The sequence below is a fragment of the Balaenoptera physalus genome (genome assembly GCF_965194825.1).
Source record: "Balaenoptera physalus genome assembly, chromosome: 15".
NCBI classification, from domain to species: domain Eukaryota; kingdom Metazoa; phylum Chordata; class Mammalia; order Artiodactyla; family Balaenopteridae; genus Balaenoptera; species Balaenoptera physalus.
This window is the reverse complement of record NC_138894.1, coordinates 75,642,122-75,660,268: the sequence shown is the minus strand read 5'-3', so window position 1 is coordinate 75,660,268 and position 18,147 is coordinate 75,642,122. Positions and strand designations below refer to the sequence as shown.

Genomic DNA, 18,147 nt, shown 5'->3' with positions numbered 1-18,147 from the left:
TCACATCTGCCCACAGCAATATGTTACATATATTTTAAACTCCACACTATTATTTTTTATTTTTCGTATTGGAGTTGGCAAACATTTTTTTCTGTAAAGGGCCAAACAGTAAATATTTGGTTTTGTGGATCATGTATGGTCTCTACCACATATTCTTCTTTGTTTTATAACCCTTTAAAAATGTAAATATCATTCTTATCTAGTGAGCCATACAAAAATAGGCTGTGGGCAGATTTAACCTATGAGCCATAGTTTGCTGGCTTCTGTTTTATACAGGCAATGTTATTTTGGATTTGCCTCCATGTTTACTTGCTGTACGTCATCTCTTCTTACATTACCATGCTTGCATGTGGGGTAATCTTCCTTGTAGCATTTTGAATATGTCATTCCACTGCCTTCTGGCCTCCACCGTTTCCGATAAGTTGACTGTTAATCGTAATGTTGGTCTCCTATGCATGAAAAGCTGTTTTTCTTCTGCTGTTTGAGCTTTTTTTTTTTTTTTTTTACCTTGGCTTTAAACTACACCTGGACACATCAATTATTACAGTTGATGTGTCTAGGTAAAATTGTGTTTTTCTTACCTAAAGTGGTTGTTTTGTTTGTTTGCTTTTGTTTTTATCCCTGCTTCTTTGATCTGTGACTCAATATTTTTCACCAAATGTGGGAAATTTTCAGCCATTATCTCTTCAAATCTTTTTCTGCCTCTTTCTCTCTCTGCTTCTTCTGGGACTCATTACCTGTATGTTTTGTATGCTTGACGGTATCCACAGACCTCTGAGGCTCTATTTTTGTTTCTTCAATCTCTTTTCCTCTGTATTTTTCAGAAATGTACTTTCTATTGATCTGTCTTTAAGTTTACAGATTCTTTTTTCTGCCATCTCAAGTCTGTTACTGAGCCCATCTAGTAAATCTTTCAGTTATCTTATTTTTCATCTCTGGAATTTTCTTTTTATAGCTTCTATTTGTTGAGTCTTTAAACTTCACATTTTTCTTTAATTCTTTGAACGTAGTTTCATTAATTCTTTGAACTTATATGTAATAGCTACCTTGAAGACCTTGCCTGGAAAACCCAACATCTGGGCCCACTCAGAACACGTTTTCATTGGCTTCTTTTTTTTCTGGAGTATGGGTCTCACTTTTCAATTTCATGGCACATCTAGTAACTTTTGGTTGAAAACTGGACATGTCTGATAAAATTTAACAATTTTTCATATTCCATTTCTGAGGGTTGTTGGTTCATTTTTCAGTAACCTGCCTGGAACTAAACTGTGGAATCTGTTTCCCTACAGTGGACAGCCACTGATGTCTTTGCTCAGTTTTTTATTTCTTTTTTTTTTTTTAACCTGGCATCCTAGGAGTCACCCCTGAGTCTGCATGGTTTAGTGATCAGTGATTTGGACAGAGGTGGTGTCCAAAGACCTTGAATTTGTAAGGCTCTGTTTATCGGTCTGTGTGTAGGGTGGGGAATGAACACAAAGTTGCAGACAATTCTCAAGTTTTTCTTCACTTTAATTTTATGTGGGGCTCTTTCAGGTCTTCCCAGCACACACACGGACTCCCAGCCAACCAGGAATATGTGAAGTGTATCTCTGCCCTTCCCTTTTCCTCCTTCTCATTCCTGGATCGCCCCACTGAATATCCCATTGGTTTACTCCTCACCCCAACTGGGAAAAAAACATCAGGCTAACAAAGCTGCAGATATTATCCCTTTATTTCCACATTATTCCACCACTTTTCACTGTCTATTGTCTGTTGGGATTTTTTTCTCTCTCTTGGTTTCTGTTTATTTGGTATTATCTCCTGATAATTTTTTTTTTTTATTGAAAGCCAGGCATTGTGTATGAAAAATTAGATAACTGTATGTTCCAGATGGTGCTGTCTTCTTCCATAAAGGCTTTACTTTGGGCAAGCAGTTAGGTAGGGGCAGATCACCCTAATCTAATACTGGGAATCGAACTGACTCAAAGCTGGGCTTCAGTCTTTTTGGAGGCTGGTCTATTTCCACTTTATCCATCTTCCAAGGGTCTAGCTCTTTGAAGTCCCAAATAAAAGACTGGGACATTCACCAGGGCACCTCCTCCTTGATGGGCACTGGACTCCAATGTTTCCCCCCAGCTCCGTGGACAGTCTGAAGCTCTGCCCAGCATATTAGCCACTTAGCTGCTGATTTCTGTTGCCCATGATTTGGCAAGTGTTTCAAGGGTAAAAACAGCATCAAATGTTGGACGCACTCTCTCTACTGTCCTTTTCTCTGTCTCTTTACTCCTCAAGTTCTTGCTGCCTTTATGACTCTCAACAGATGGGCACACATGCGCGCACGCACGCACACACACACACACACACACACACACACACAAAATGGGGAAATGCATGATTTAATGTCTGCAGAGGAAAAAAATTAGGCCCAGAAGATTCCATGATGTTTTCAGGGAAAGATGTAGGGATCCATCCCTTGTCTTCGAAAACAAGCTCTTCTGAGCCCCTTTAAAACCTTTTAGATTTAGAGTCAGCAGATAGGGTCTCTCAACCCAGCCCCACCTCTCTAAAGAAAAATTTTAACTTTCATTGCTATAAATTATACTAATAATGACATCTGTCTCTCTGGATTATTTTTTTCTTTTTTTTTTCTTTTCTAAATGCCCTTGTTGTTTATCCATTCCATGTATAATAGTTTGCATCTGCTAACCCCAACCTCCCACTCCATCCCTCCCCCAACCCCACCCCCTTGGCAACCACAGGTCGGTTCTCTATGTCCATGAGTCTGTTTCTGTTTCGTAGATAGGTTCATTTGTGTCATATTCTAGATTCCACATATAAGTGATATTATATGGTATTTGTCTTTCTCTTTCTGACTTACTTCACTTAGTATGATAATCTCTAGTTGTATCCACGTTGCTGCAAATGACGTTATTTCATTCTTCTTTTTGTAGTTCTTTTAAGTGGTAGTTTAAGTGGTAGTTTAAAATTTTTTTTTTTTTAAGAAAACTGCTAGTTTCAACAGAGACCAAAGGCTTTCTTTGAGGAGCAATTTTTTTATTTCTCAGGCATGAAGCCTGGAGGACCAGGAGATGTGCTGAGTGGGACATTTCTCAAAGACCAGGGGAGAGTCGCTCTAGCACCTGTGTTCCTCTACTTGTGAAGGTGCTGGCAAAGGCCAATGAGGAGCTGCGGCCGCGCTGCGGCCGCAGCAACCAGCCTGGTAATCTAGAGATGGATCCCAGGCTCCCAGCGGGGATGCCCAGGGCTAAGGGATATTGCTGATCACCAGAGATGTGATCTTCCCATTTCACCTTGATGACCTCTTTTCAATAGTGTCCAGATCAGGGGGGTGGGATGAATTGGGAGACTGGGAATGACAAATATACACTATTGGTACTATATATAAAATAGATAACTAATGAGAACCTACTGTGTAGCTCAGGGAACTCTACTCAGTGCTCTGTGGTGACCTAAATGGGAAGGAAATCCAAAAAAGAGGGGATATATGTATACGTATAGCTGATTCACTTTGCTGTACAGTAGAAACTAACACAACATTGTAAAGCAACTATACACCAATAAAAATTAATTATAAACAAAAATAGTGTCTAGATCAGACATTGGTTCACAAACAACGGCCCACGGGCCAAATCCAGCCTTCTGCCACTTTCTGTATGACCTATGAGCTGAGAATGATTTTTACGTTTTTAGATCGATTTTTTTTTCACATGGACATCTAGTTATTACAGCAGCATTCGTTGAAAAGACTGTCTTTTCTCCATTGTGCTGCCTTTGCACTCTTGTCAAAGAGCAGTTGACTCTATTTATGTGGGTCTGTGTCTGGGCACTCGCTCTTGTTCCATGGGTCTGTTTGTCTGTTCTTCTGCCAGTATCATCCTGTAGCTTTATAGTAACTTTTGAATTTGGGCAGTGTCAGTCCTCCGACTTTGTTCTTCTCCTTTGATATTCTGTTAGCTATTCTGGGTCTTTTGCCTCTCCATATAAACTTTAATATCAGTTTGTTGATATCCAAAAAGGTGTTTACATTTTTAAATGGTTGAGAAAAATAAAAAGAAAGGTATTTAATGGCACATGAGAATTATATGAAGTTCAAATGTCTCTATAATTTGTCTACATGTTATCTACGGTGGCTTTCACAGTACAACAGCAGAGCTGAGTATTTGTGACAGAGACTGTATAGTCTGCAAAATCTGAAATATTGACTATATTGAAGAAGTTTGCTGAGCCCTGGTCTAAATCTTAGGCTGTGACTTACACTTAGTTTGGTTCTGAGCACGGCCCATGGGGCCAGACAGCCCATTTTCAAATCCTTCCATCACCAAGTGTTCACTGTGTCACCTTTAAAATGTCACTTACCCTTTCTGGGCCTGTTTCTTAACTGTAAAGTGGGGATGATAGCATTTATCTCATAGAGTTGTTGTGAGGAGTAAATGAATTATTTCACGTAAGTGCTTAGAACAGTGCCTGGCACCTAGAAGCTGCATGTAAGTGTTGACTACCATATACATTTTTATCCTGACTTAAAAACAGTGTTACCAAAATGGTCTCAAATCTCTGCCCTGCGAATTCACCTACCCCACTACCCCCAGAGTGATGATCTTCTTAAAACACACCCTAACAGTCATCTCTTCAAAGACTGGTCATGGCTTCCTGTTGCCTGTGGAACAGCCTGGCATTCACAGCTCCACAGCCCAGCTGCCATCTGTCTGTGCAGCCTCATCTACCCTGCCCTGCCCTGCCCTGCCCTCCCCTCCCCTCCAGTTATGAACCCTTTGCTCCAGCCCTTCCGAGCACTCTGTGTTTGTCCACACCTCAACACCTTCCCATCATGCAGTTCTTTCTGCACAGAAGCATTTCTTCCGGGCATTTCAAAAGGGTCACTGAGATCTGGGGGCAGGATACAACCAACATTCCTGTTACGAGCTCCGAAGTGGAAATCAGTGCCTGATCTCACTGTGGGCGTGAAATGGAAATATACTCTTGTTCCTCATGAAACTCCAGATAAATTCTTTTCAGGGTCAAAAAGTAAAGCTGCAAAAGAAGGGTGGGGTGGAAAAGAAATCCAGCCCTCTCCCCAAAGTCAGGTCTCCCTTCAGCCTTGTCTGATGCTGTCTGGGGGTTCTTGCATGATATGCCCTTACAAGGAGTGGGCGCTCTGGGCAGAGAACTGAGTGGGGAGAAGCCAGAGGAAGCAAGGGAGCCAGACCTCTGATTACATATCAGTATCATAAATGTTTCTTGAAGGTGTTGAAGTAAGCATCAAGATTATGTAACAGTGTGAAAAAAAGCTCATGATACAACATTAAAGGGAGCTTGTAGGATACAACATTGCATCCACATTGATTACAACTGAATAAATGTGTGACTGACCAGGAGCCTGATGGTGGACAGGCGGGTGTGAGCATATGAAACCACTCTTGGGCTCTAGGGGTAGTGGCACCGTGGGTGATTGTCTTGGTTCCTTTATTTAAAAATGAGTGCTGTTATTGTACACTGCACTATTATTTCTGTAGCTAAAAGTTTGATGGTAGGTTTGATGGGAAAACTCATTAGCTTATAAAATGAGTCTCTCATTGTACATATATTATATTTTTAAAAAGTAAAATAAAATTAAAAGTTTTAAAAGACTGGCCCAAAGTAAGCTGGGACAAGGACCGTGTCTTAGCAGCTCTCCACCTGCCTTTTCTTCCTCTTTGCCTCCCAGTCAGTAAGCCCACTGGAGACAGCCCTTGTCCAGCCACTGTGTATAGTTATGGCTAAGCTCCTAAGCTCACATCACCTTCAGACTGTTCCCGGATGTCCTCTGCCTTCCCTGATTTGTCCTGGATCCCCAAACAACAGCAGCTATTTGTCCAACATTACTCTCCCGGAGAGTTCTGCCCTTCGCTAAGGAACCAATAAAGGCATCTGTGGTAATGTGCCCATGAATGATATAAGGTCATTGCTGACCCCTCCCAGGTAGCACTTTTGCTTTTCATCCTGGGGATTCTGATTAATAGGCTGCATTAATGGAAGCACAGTGTCCCAAACAATGGAGGTGATAGTTGAAGGAATGGAACCTGGACTTTCCTAACACAAGGGACGTTACTGAGCAGGGCACATAGGTCGGGCAGGGAGGAAGGGCACGAAAGCTGCAAATCTGGGTGGGAGTTAATTTCCAGCTAAATAACCTGAACTGTTTTTGCTTTCTTTTAGGAACTACCCAGGCCCATACCTCCCCTGGAGAGAACACACTGGAAGAGCAGCTATGGCCAGAGGTCAGGGCTTTGTCCTCACGGGAGGGGGAGTGAGTTCCCTTCTAGAGGGTGAATCTAAGTCTTGATGCAAGTTGGCAGGTTCCCTCCCTGAGGCCTTGAGGGAATGGGCTAGATGAGTGGCTCTCCAGGGACAGCCGGGCTGCCTGACAGAGCATAGCCGTATCTCCTGGAATTTGGGGCGCATCATCCCTGCAGAGTGAGCAGGTGGTTCCCAGAAGTGTCTGGAAAGATTATCGATGGGCTGGTTATCTCTGTGAACCTTGAAGCAGATGCTGGGAGTTATCTGAAGGCATCTGGGTGAGATCTTCCCAGAACATCTACAAGATAAGAGTTGAGAGTAAATGCTTTATCTCTTACCGAAATTGGTAATTCACGAGAAATTAACTTGCGTCTCCTTGTGACAGAGAGATGTGGTCAAGCAACTCATTTACTGCACATTTTTACCCCATTGGAGTATTTCCCCTTCCACTCTCAATTCTGGGGAGAAAACGTATAACCTCCCTTCCCAAAGCCCTCCATGTGATTCACAGAAGCAGAGGCTGCTCTGGATTTTCACGGGCATCTGAGGAGGCCAAGAGGTCCTGAGGACCCCAGCACTGGCCGCCCATTCCCTCCTGTGCTCTCAGCAGCCCCTCTGGGCTTAGGACACATGCCGTTCCAGTGGGAATGTGAGAGTCTCCCAGTTTCCACTTTATCCAGTTACCAGCAGCAAATAGCATAATGCCTCATATACCTACTTTCGTGTAAATAATCAAATTTAAAGAAGGAAAGCAGATAATACAAAAAACATAATAGGATAGAATTGATTTTTAAATTTTTCAGTCTAGATATGCTGGGTCTCTTCTTAATGATTTCTTTTTTATTGTAAAATATACATAACATTTACCATTTTTGAGTATACAGTTCAATGGCATTAAGTATATTCACATTGTTGTGCACCTGTCACCACTATCCATCTCCAGAACTTTCTCACTATTCCAAGAATTGTTCTTATTCTTTAGCCTCCCTCCCTCTCCACCCCACTGTTCTGGGGTATCCTTAACTGCCATCTGCTAAAATCGTTGTCAATAGGCACGTGTCCCCTTTTACTAGGTGAACTGGGTAAGGGGTTAGAAGAACATGACTATGGAAAGTTGTTGCTTCTGGATTTTGAGCCCAGTACAACAAGTACGTGGTCATTTCTACACCAAGTTTTCAGGACCTGTAATATTTCCATACAAGGCAGTTGATGTTTCTGATGTTCGGTTTCAGCGGCAGAGCCTGAAGAGTTTTCCATTCTCATGCAACTCAAAGAAGTCAGGATCTGATGTGCCTTCTAACTCAGGTATGTGACGCTGAGCCATGAGCCAGGAAGGCCAGCGTCTTCTCTCTGGTGTGGCCAGCAGAGGCTCCAACACTACTCCTCTTGCACTTTTTGGCTGTTCAAGTCTTCCCTCTTCCCCATCCTTAGTCCTTCCTCTTTTGGCCCCCTCAGTCATTCCTATGGAGGGACACAGCCCAACACACCACACAGAGATAAAACCGACATGACCCCACAGTGGTTTGCCTGGGTGAGGGCAACCTCTGAGAGCTCACCTCCAGGTGGGTAGACCGTGTCACAGGAGCTGTGGCTTGGAGCTTGGTCACTCACGTGCCTTCCCCAATCCTGTAATGTAGCCACAGTGGCAGCTCTAGACATATTATTCCTGTAATGGGCTACATTTATCTAATACCTGGATGCTATGAATGTTGCTCTTGAGCTGGTCCTCTTCTCCAGCTTTATCCTATTATGTGGCTGCATTATAAACTGCGTTTAATGGATTTGTTTATGTTTGCATTGTACTGACTTACCAGGGTTTCCAGTTAAGCGTGCTATTCTTACTATTCTGTCATGTAAGGAATGTGGGTAGAAAAAGAAATTGATGTACTTCTTAGGAAGTGGCTTCTTTAGGAGGCTTACCTTTAATGCCCCCATAACATGACCAAGGAATATATCAGTGGTTTCTAAAGAAACTTAATTCTAAGGATGCTGGGGGCCCAGGTAGGTCATGGAGGCTTCCTGGTGTACCATCTTCATACAGCTTGCATCTGATGTTTATGTGTGTTCACAGGCTTTGAGTCCTTCAAGCTAACACGATCCCTTTTGAACCCAGATGGCTTTCGTTTTAATTTGTTGCTCTCTCACTCATTAATGGTAGCCCAGAAATGCAGAGCCAAGGGATAGAGGGAAGTAAGAGGCAGAAAGAGGGCCAGGTGAGAGGGAAATGAGGGCTGTGAGTGACCTTCCATGGGACACCTATTTGGAGATACTGAGTCCAGTTAGCAGTGTGGCCTCCAGAGAGGAGTGAGCCTCTTTGGAGCAGGTTTCCAGGGCTCCCAGCAACTGCCTGATCTTCAGCTTCCCACTCCCACGGCCAACAGATGCAGCCTCAGCAGCTGTCCTTGGGGTGGGGGACACGGGTCTGCTTCTCCCATTTGGCGCCCTTGGCCCGCGTTGTGGGGAACATAGATCTGACCTTCTTACATGCGTTCTTGTCTTTGCAGTCCACTCTCTGAGACCTTCTGATATTAAATTTGTGGCAGCCATTGGCAATGTGGAAACTGTGAGTTTGTCAAAGAGGTGGAGGTGGGAGGTATAGGGTTTGGGACTGGTGACCTTCTGAATGAGCTCCTAGTAACCAGGCAGAACGCTTCGTTTGGGGAGAGAAGAGCATTCTCTGAGTTGGAAAACATCCTAAAATCTAGGGTTCTGAGTTGATGTTGTTGTTGTCTTAAATGAAATGAATGCCTCCCTTTACATTAGGATGAAGGAACTTTTGGAGTTTCATTAAAAAATCAAACCTAATGATAAATTAAGTCAAAGGTCACACAGAATTTTAAAAGTAATCTCTTAAACTTTCTCTTTATGAGATAAAGAACAAAAATGTCCTTACCTGCATGGTAAATGTTTAAAAATACACTCTTCTTTGCTAATAGGTTGTAAGTGGTATTGTTCTATATGGTCAGGGAACAGAGAAAGAAAGCAATAAGAAGGGAAGGATGGAAAGAGAGGGGAGAGAGGAGGTGAGCAGAAAGAGAAGAGGGTTGGAGAGCAGAGCGGAATTGTCAGTGTGATTCCCCAGTCAGTCCTGGCTTCCCACAGTCCCACCTGCCCTGGTCTCAGCACTGCTGCCCCCCAAGTCCTAGCAGCCCCCAGCCGAACAGACAACTAATCAGGTGTTCTCAGCTCTGCCCTGGGGCCCGGCTGTACCTCCTGCACCAGAACCAGGACGCCCCTGCCTCTCCCCTCCTGTGCCTTCCTCCTGCCTCCACCTACCACGTGTCCTTCCCCATGTCCTCCCGTGTCCCTGCTGCACTCTGTACCCCCTGCAGCCTCAGCCCCTGCCCCTGGGCCCAGCCGGCCTCCTCGCTACAAGCCCCGTCCTGCTACCCCACGCACAGCGCCAGCCGTGTGTAAAGGATGGGACTTCACATTAGAAAACTGACCAGGGCCCAGTGAAATCTGCAGCCAGGGCTCCTGCCCTTGTTCTCTTCTACCTGTGATGGTGGTGTTAAAACTGCACATGTGACCGTGTGTGTGTGTGTGTGTGTGTGTGTATGAGGGTGAAGGTGGAGGTTTCCCAGTGGGAGGGATGTGAAGGGGGGGATTGGAATAATGAGAAAAGAGGTTTCATGTCACGCAGAGCACACTGACTCCGCCGAGCCTGTGTGTCCCTGCATGCTGATCGCTACATCGCGGAGCCAGGAATGTGTGACACCAGCTGGAGGACTCAAATTCTCCTTCCTTGGGCAGGGAAATTCACTGCAGGGAAATCTCCACCCCAAGTCAGGTTTCTAAAGTTAAACCAATCAACAGTTTCCACTCTCTGGTCCCAGCTCTGAGAGAGTTCTTTCGCTCATGAATTATTCAGCCCCACATCTCCTGCTGTCACTCAGCTCACCCTTTCCCCTCCTGGGAGCCCGAGGCCCAGGGCGCTGGGAGACGGTTTCAGCCCATGACGGTCTCCTAGCCCCGGAATCATTATCATCACACTGACGGGCACCTCCACCTTCAGGGCAAGCCCTGAATGCACAGTTCTTAGGAGGCTACCTTCCTCTGTCTGCCCTGAGAGTCACCTGTCGTGAGCTTAGCCTGGTTCACAAAAGACATCAGGCCAGGGAAAAATAATGGAAGACAGTGAAATGAAAAAGACGGAAGTCTGTAAGGCTGACGCTTTTGCTTCGTGTTCCTGAGGCTTTCTGTCGCCAAGGCCGATCGCTTACTTGTGTCCATTACTAGCACTTGTTTGTCTCATTGCTCTGGACTTCCTTGTCCTCACAGAACGTTAAAGATCAGATTCATCAAAATTATTTTCAAACTAATCACATTGTGGTACATGTTCAGTATAAGAAAAAACTCAAAGCACATGTAGATAGTATAAAATATTGAAGATCTCACTCGCATCTCCTATTCTCTGGCCTCAACACACGCACACACATACACACACACACACTCCAACATATAGGGTGAGAGAGAGAGAGAGAGAGTGTGTGTGTGTGTGTGTGTGTGTGTGTGTAACCTAAATAGGGTTATACTGCAATATACTAGCTGTGACTTTTTTTTCCCCTTGACTAAGAGTCACAGACGTTTTCCACGTCAGAGAGGTTATAACGCACTATATCAAATTCCATGAAGCCAGGGCTTGTGTCTCATTTGGTTGTGTGTCTCCAGTACAGGCAGCCAATGAAGAGTGTGGGGAGAAAAATGGGGGCAGCAGGCAAAATGGTGGCATGGGAGTTTGCTGGCTTTGTCCCAGCCTTCCCTCTGTGACCTCTCCCTGAGCTCTCCCCCACTCTCTCCACCTTGTTCCTCTTGTTCTCGCCTTTCCTTCCCCTCACCACCCCCATCCAGCTTTTCTGAGGGAAACCTCTGCTGTCCATCAGGTCCCGTTTGGTTGGGCACAGGCTCTCCCCCTTGCCTCGGCCCCGGAGGCTGGCCTCCCTCAGGACTTCTCCTGTCTGGCATGCTTACGCTCCCTGACTTGCATCTGCGTGTGATTTTCTGTTTAATGTGTTACCTTTCCCTGGAAATTTTCCTTTCAAGCTCCCTCTTATTGAGAAGCAGAGAGGACTCCATCCCAGTTAGAGGAAGGTCATGGTCAGCCTGCCCTCCCAAGAGGGCTCCAGAGGTGTGGCCCAGTTCTACAGACTGAATGGCTGTCACTGGAGCTGGGTTGTTAAGGACAGGCAGGTCCTTTGAAGGGAAGCCGCAGCAGGCTGGGTGTTGGTAATGTGGGTACCGCATCACCTGTCAGCACCACAGACACTGTCTTCTAGGAGTCCTGAGAGAGAAAATTGGTGTCAGAACCTGTGAAAATAATACTACTGACGACAGCTAATATGTCCTGGGCACTTTCTATGTGCTGGACACAATTCCAAGCATCCCTATGTACTGGGCACAATTCCAAGCATCAAAAATTAGTATTGAGCAAGTATATATTGAGTACTTATGATGTGTCAGGCACTGTTCTAGGTCCAAGGAATATAATCAAGGACAAAACAGACACAAATGCCTGCCCTCATGGCGCTTACATTCTAGGCAAGGGAGACAAACAATACACAAATACATTTTAGATTATGGAAGATCACAATAAAACAATCTATTTTGTGGGATGTTAATATTCTACAGAGATGCATTTAAGTCCAGGCTCTCCCACCCAGTTTTCTATTCTGAAGAAAACGTTTATACCTTTTATTACTCTGAGTTTGAACCAACGAGCTTTGGAGAAAACCTAACCTTCTTTCTTCCCTCCCTGAAAAACGAACATGGGTGGGTTTGGCCTTTTTCTGGATCCACGGGTTCCCTTTTGTTGGTGGGAGGGGGCGTCTGGCAGGCAGCTGGGGTCTCCCCAGGACAGGATCTGCAGCCATCCCTGGCTGAGCTGCTCACACCTTGCATCTTTTCCAGCCTCCAGACTCAGGGGCGGATGACCTGGAGAAGCAAGAATGGTAATTGTCCTGGAGCCACAGAGCAACAGAGTTGAGAGGAGCCTCAGAGCTGATCCGCTCTCATCTCCCTGCTTCATTGGCAGGGACACCCGAGGGCCAGGGAGGAGACACCTGCTCCAGGCTCGCTTAGGATCAGGCGGCAGAGGGGGGACCAGAATGCAGCCTCCTGCCTCTGTGGCCAACACTCCCCGCGCCCGGGAATCCCCCGAATAGGGGAATAAGGGAGGAAAAGTGGGAAAAAGGCCGAATGTGGGATTCTTGCTTCCTTCCTCCACTCTCCTTGCTCTGCTCTGGAGGAAGCTGGCCGGGTTGGACCAGGGTCACGCTCGTTCAGCACGGGGTCTGCATCCTCTTCCAACTTTGGACCAGACTAACGGGGGCAGGGAGGAGGGTCCAGAGCTGCTCACCCCCTTTTGGTGACTCCATTGCCATCTGAGGTGTGTCTCTGTCTCCAGGAAGGATAAACCAGAGCCAGAGCAACGCTAAGCCAACGCTTGTTATGAAAGAGACCACAGCAGTCGGGGGCAAGGGTTGGTAGGCGACAAATGCAGTCAGAGGCTTATATGCTTGCTTCTACTTGCAGGACTGAAAGCGAGGAACCACAGGCGTGCATGGGAGTGGTGACCGGTGAGTTCTGTGTTTTCATGGCCAGAATCCAGATTGTCCCTGCCCCTCCCGACACAGCAGCATTTTGGTTAGTGAAGAGGATGTACCCTATTGGCCACCTCGGGGCAGAGCCTGAGAAAAGGGGGAGGCATTCTGAGAGGACAGATAGGGAGCCAGGGTATGAAAAGACACATTCCCTGAAAGGAGGGCATGAGAAACGTATCTGAGGGTCCCTGAGCAAAGAGACTCCAGGAGAAATTGGGATAAGCTTCGGAGACATGGGAAAGGAGTCAGGGGGTGGCTGGACCAGAGTCCTGAGGCTGCTTCTCCCCCGGGACCCCAGGGCTGGACTTACAGCACTTCATTTGGGAACCTGTCCACCATTCACTGCCTCCACCCCCTAACCCCCCATCACACCAAGGAGAAGACCCAGCTCTAATTTTCAGTTTATTTCATTTTGTAGTAATTCCCTTACTGACAAAATAAATATCTCAGTTGGATTCAGGAAAATGAAATGAGAAGAATGAAAACCAACTGTAATCCTGCTATCTAGACATAATCATTGTTAACATTTTGGCCTTTTTATATATGAATGTGCTTAGGAATATGCTATCTGTAACCTGGTTTTTTTCACTTAATATCAGAGGTCCCTTACAAGTAGATTAAGTCATCCTGGAACCCCTGAGTCCCTTAACGCCGGCTGAATTAGCCTGGTGGATAGAGTCACCTATGCTTGGTGCTCACAAGTCAAGAGCAGGGACACCGCTTTTCAGTCCATAATTAGTGAGGAGACTCGGGCGACAGTGCAGACGCTCTGCTGAGCAGAGCGTGAGGACGAGTGCGGTAGCTGGTGTCCTGTCAGTCAGCCAGTGAATTTCACCGAGGGCCTGGAATTATAAGGCTCCCTGCAAGGCTAGGGATAAATAAAGTCCTGGTCCTGCCTTCAGCCCTCGCCATCCAGCAGGAGAGGCTGAGGCCTGGTATGCAGCCCTCCAGGATCTGATTGACAGGTGAGAGGATACTGATGGCCCAAGTGGTAGGAGGGTCCGCATCTGCTGCCTGCACAGTGTCAGCTCCCTTCAAAGGCAGCCCCTCTAAAGCCGCCTCCTGGATTCCGTTCCCACAAAGCCCCAGGCACTCGCAGACAGGGGCAAAAAGCAAGGGGGACTGGGGTGGGGTGGCGCCACCTCCCTGCCGTGACACTCTCCCCACTCTGCCCTCGCCTCTCTGGGGAGCATTACGCAGCCTAACTGCTCCTGACAGCACTATTTTTAGCGGTCCTCTGGCTGTCAGCTCTGGGATGAGTTTTCTGCGTGTTCCCCGGAGATCTCCCGCCCTGCTGTCACTCTCAGGAGGAGGGAGGGTGGCGGGAAGGCAGCCTGCCCGGGTCCCTGTCCCAGCACACTCTCCCTAACGAGTCAGTAGCGCAGGACAGTGAAGAGCTTTGGTGTCCGAGAGCTCAGGCTCAGATCCCAGCCACCTCAGGCAGCCCTGAGACCTCGGGGAGCTAGCCTGGCTTCCCCCAGCCTCAGGTTTCCTTCACACACACCTGAGTGCTTAGCACGTGGCCTGGCCTAGTACCTGACGAATGCTCATTTTTTTCAGCTCCGTTTACTTCTAGGGGCCTGCTACGAGGTTGACCTCACAGCCCGAGGCAGGTCATGCTTCGGAACAGGGGCAATGACCCTGGTACCTCACCCCAAAGGGGGTCAGTCTTTACAGGTGACCTCCGCATGCCGAGACCACAGCCTCAAACCAGCTCTATCTTTAGTCCTTTCAGATGTCATCAGACACTTCAATCCATCTGTCCTGAGGCCCGTCTGCAGCCCTGGGAAGGGAGTGGTACCCCGTAACGGTGCTGAGTAAGCTCTTTTTCTGACTCTCTGCAGGGTTGTGCACTCCTGTCAGTCCTGGGTTTCTAGATGGGAGGATTTGGGGTGGGGGGCTGGAAGAGTCAGAGGCTTCAAACTAGAGATCTGTGTGAAAGCCGAAACTTACCTCCTGCACTGATTTTAGTCTGCTTCATGGGCCTAACTTAAAAAATCAGGTCAATGTCTGCCCCCCAGAACCCAGGAGTGGTGTAGTGCAACCTCCCGCTCAGAGACTGGCATGTGGGCTGAGGCAAGGGGCAAGCTTCCGGCCCTCAACAAAGTTGTATTTAACTGATTTTTCTCTCTGCTTCCCTCCCTCTGTGCAGAGACTTGTGGATTCAGGCAAAAGAGCTGGTGAGGAACATGAAAGAGAACCAGGTAAGAATCCATCCGACTCTGTTGGGGGCCATCTGTGTTTGCTGAGAGGCAATCAGGCAGCTGACGCCCCGGGGCCATCATGCCCTGAACTCGGCAACCAGTGTGGCCTGGGCCCTCCAAGACTGCCTTTCCCCTGGTGATTCTCTGGAGGCCAGTAAAATCCAGGGCCGCTTCTCATGTTCCCAGTATGGTCCTGCCGAAAGTCAGCAGGTGGGCTGAATAACTTCTTGCTCAGCGAGGTGGTTTTGAGGGCTTGGGTTCCAGAGGGAGACCAGTTTGAGTGTGAATCCTGAATTTCCACCTATTAGCTGTGTGATGTTGAGTAAGGCGCTTAACCTCTCTTAGCCTCAGTTTTCCCACTTACGAAATGGGAGTAATAAAAGGGCCTGCAGCACAGGGCTTAGGGTGGATTCAAGGAGGTGTTGGATGTGCCTGGCACAGAGGCAGTGCTCAGTGCAAGCCTGCAGCTGTCATGGTCACTGAAGTGGCCATTGCTGTCGTTATTAGTTACCATACCCATTTTAGTTCTTGGGTGGAGGCTTCTGTAACGTACATGCTGGGGCCCTGGTCCCCACTCTTCTAGCAGATCAGACACTCTTTACTCAGAAACTCACATCTGGGCTTGTTAATTAGCCACCTCTAATCTTTTGTGCTCTCCTTATGAACAAGTATCAAATCAAGGCAAGCCTTGCTACCAAGCTGGCTCTAACCAGGGTCTCAGCCTGGACCACTGGAACCAAGGGAAACCACTGTTTAGGCCAGTCATGCATTCATTAAAGAGTTCAGGCGTTCAAGTCAGGTCATTCCAGGTTATACAAGGGCAGGGACAATTACAGGAGTGATGCCGTAAAACGTTGGTTTCCTCCTCACAAGAGACTTCCTGAATTTCTGGAATGGTCGTAACTTTCTGGAAAATGGCTAGGAGGTCTTGAATCCAATCCTGCAATTTTACAGATGAGGAAACTGAAGTCCCAAAAAGTCTTGTGACCCGTCCGAGTTCACTCAGCAAGTTAAGAGCTAAAATCTAAAGTGCCTCATTCATATCCAATGCTCCTCAAGTACACCATGCTGCCTCTTAAAAAACAGAAGTTTATTTTTTGTTCCACATAACACATGTTCATTAGAGAAAGATCAGAAAACACAAACAGAAGAATATTAAAATCATCCTTAAACATGATGCCCAGAGAGAATTACTGTTCCCAACTTGGTGTACATTCCCTTCCACATTTTTTCCAAGCACGTTTATCTGTATATATTTTATAAAATAGGGACATTACTAGATGTAGAAACTTTTTATAATCTGCTTTTCTCGGTGTCATATTTCCCATGACAATAGTTATGTTTTCCAGCATCGTTTTAACAACTACATGGTGTTTTGTCTTATGAGCATTCCGCTACTTACATAGCAGTCCTCTGTTTTAGACATTTATATTGTTTCCAATTTTTGACTCTTATGAACAAGGCTTGGATCGAATGGTAAGCCCTTTAAAAAAAAAAAGAAAAAAAGGTTTTGATAAATTTTGCCAAACTGCCTTGTAGAGCAGTTTATACCACTTTAAATTCCCACCATATACATCTCCTTTTGGGGAAAAAAAATCCATACATATGGTTTTATGGGGGTGGGTGTATGAAATGGAAAGACATGCAAAGAAAGCAGTTCTTTTGGCTTCAGGTTTCACCACCATCTCTTTTTGATGCTATTGTCCTTTCTTCCAGCAACTTGACTTTCAAAATGACTGGAAGCTCATCAGTGTGTTCTTCAGTAACACTAGCCAGTGTCACCTGTGTCCCTCCGCCCAACAGGTAAACCACAGGCTGGGAGGCAGAGGGATTGCAGATGCTGGGGTGGGTGCAACAGGAACTAAACCTGCCTGATGTACATCTGGCAGGCTGGGCCTGATGGCATCTGTTTCAGAGTTAGGGCAGGCAGGCAGGCAGGCAGGCAGGTAGAGAGACAGACAGATATCTAAGGGCTGAAGGAAACATATTGAGGGAGAGGTATTTTTAACTTACCATCCTTACCATTCAGGAAAAAGAAACCATGGTATAGATAAGCTGAGTCAATGATCATTCTGCAACTGAGGAAAATCCGCTTCCTAGTTAAAAAATCATTTTGCCTCTTTTAACTCTGATTTCATTTGAATGCTGAACTTAGGAAATAAAGCAGTACTTTTGATAACACCTCTTGAACTCTAGTTCACCGTGAACTCTAGTTTTAGTGGGAAGTCGTCCAGTTGTTTATTAGGTAGACTATATCTTCCAGGCTCTTTGGCATTGCCAGGAATGGGATATGAAACATGTGACTTTTAAAATATTTATGTGGGTGACTGACTATGACTTAAGTCTTTATTGACAAGTGTCCAGGTTAGGATCAATTGAAAGTGAGAGGGTGGCTTAGAGGCCTAGACTATGGTGACATAAATGGCACACAGATGACTCTTCTGGAGGCTGAAGCCTGATTGCCACCAAGCTGGCCCTGCCACTTACGGCAGTTCAATTACCTGCCCACTGTCCTTTCAGCAGCCTTCCAGGGCCTCCACCAGGCCATGGCACAGACAAGGGTGAAGTTTCTTGAGATGCTGTCCTCTTCTTTTCTGTGCCCCTCTCCCAAATACGTACTCTTGCCTTCCTCCAAATGCCCCGTGACTCCTGCTCCACCACCAAAACCCCCTCCTTTTAGTGATGTTAGGCCCTGGGAGAATGCTGACAGAAGCCCACCTTCCCTGATCAGCTCTCGTTAAACAATATTCCTGCAGATCTCCTGGGTTTGTGGCATATAGATCTTGAAGCTTATTCTACTTCACCTCTGTTTTCTCCCATACCAAGTGAAATTTCCATGCCCTGTTTATTCTCTGCACCACCCCCTGCACTTTGGCCATTACGCACACCAACATTTATTCATGAATTTACACATTCATGCATTGAAATGCTCAAACAAGCATTTAGGCATTGCTGCATTTCTCTGTATATCCACTCATCCATCCATCCATGCATCCATTCATCCATCCATAAGTTATCTGTTCATGCATAAATTCATCCTCTCTTCCTACATGCAGGCACACATTCTA

General features: G+C 46.3%; 1 protein-coding gene across 1 annotated transcript in view; it reads left to right on the top strand.

The window, feature by feature from the left end:
• PLB1 (phospholipase B1) overlaps window positions 1-18,147 on the top strand; it is a 128,476-nt gene that overhangs the window by 19,681 nt on the left and 90,648 nt on the right. The window contains exons 3-10 of the mRNA XM_082426134.1: window positions 6,196-6,257; window positions 7,509-7,581; window positions 8,781-8,830; window positions 12,184-12,224; window positions 12,808-12,851; window positions 14,602-14,692; window positions 15,028-15,079; window positions 16,796-16,882. Coding sequence (XP_082282260.1) covers window positions 6,196-6,257; window positions 7,509-7,581; window positions 8,781-8,830; window positions 12,184-12,224; window positions 12,808-12,851; window positions 14,602-14,692; window positions 15,028-15,079; window positions 16,796-16,882 — 500 coding nt within the window. The remainder of the gene's footprint in view (window positions 1-6,195; window positions 6,258-7,508; window positions 7,582-8,780; window positions 8,831-12,183; window positions 12,225-12,807; window positions 12,852-14,601; window positions 14,693-15,027; window positions 15,080-16,795; window positions 16,883-18,147) is intronic.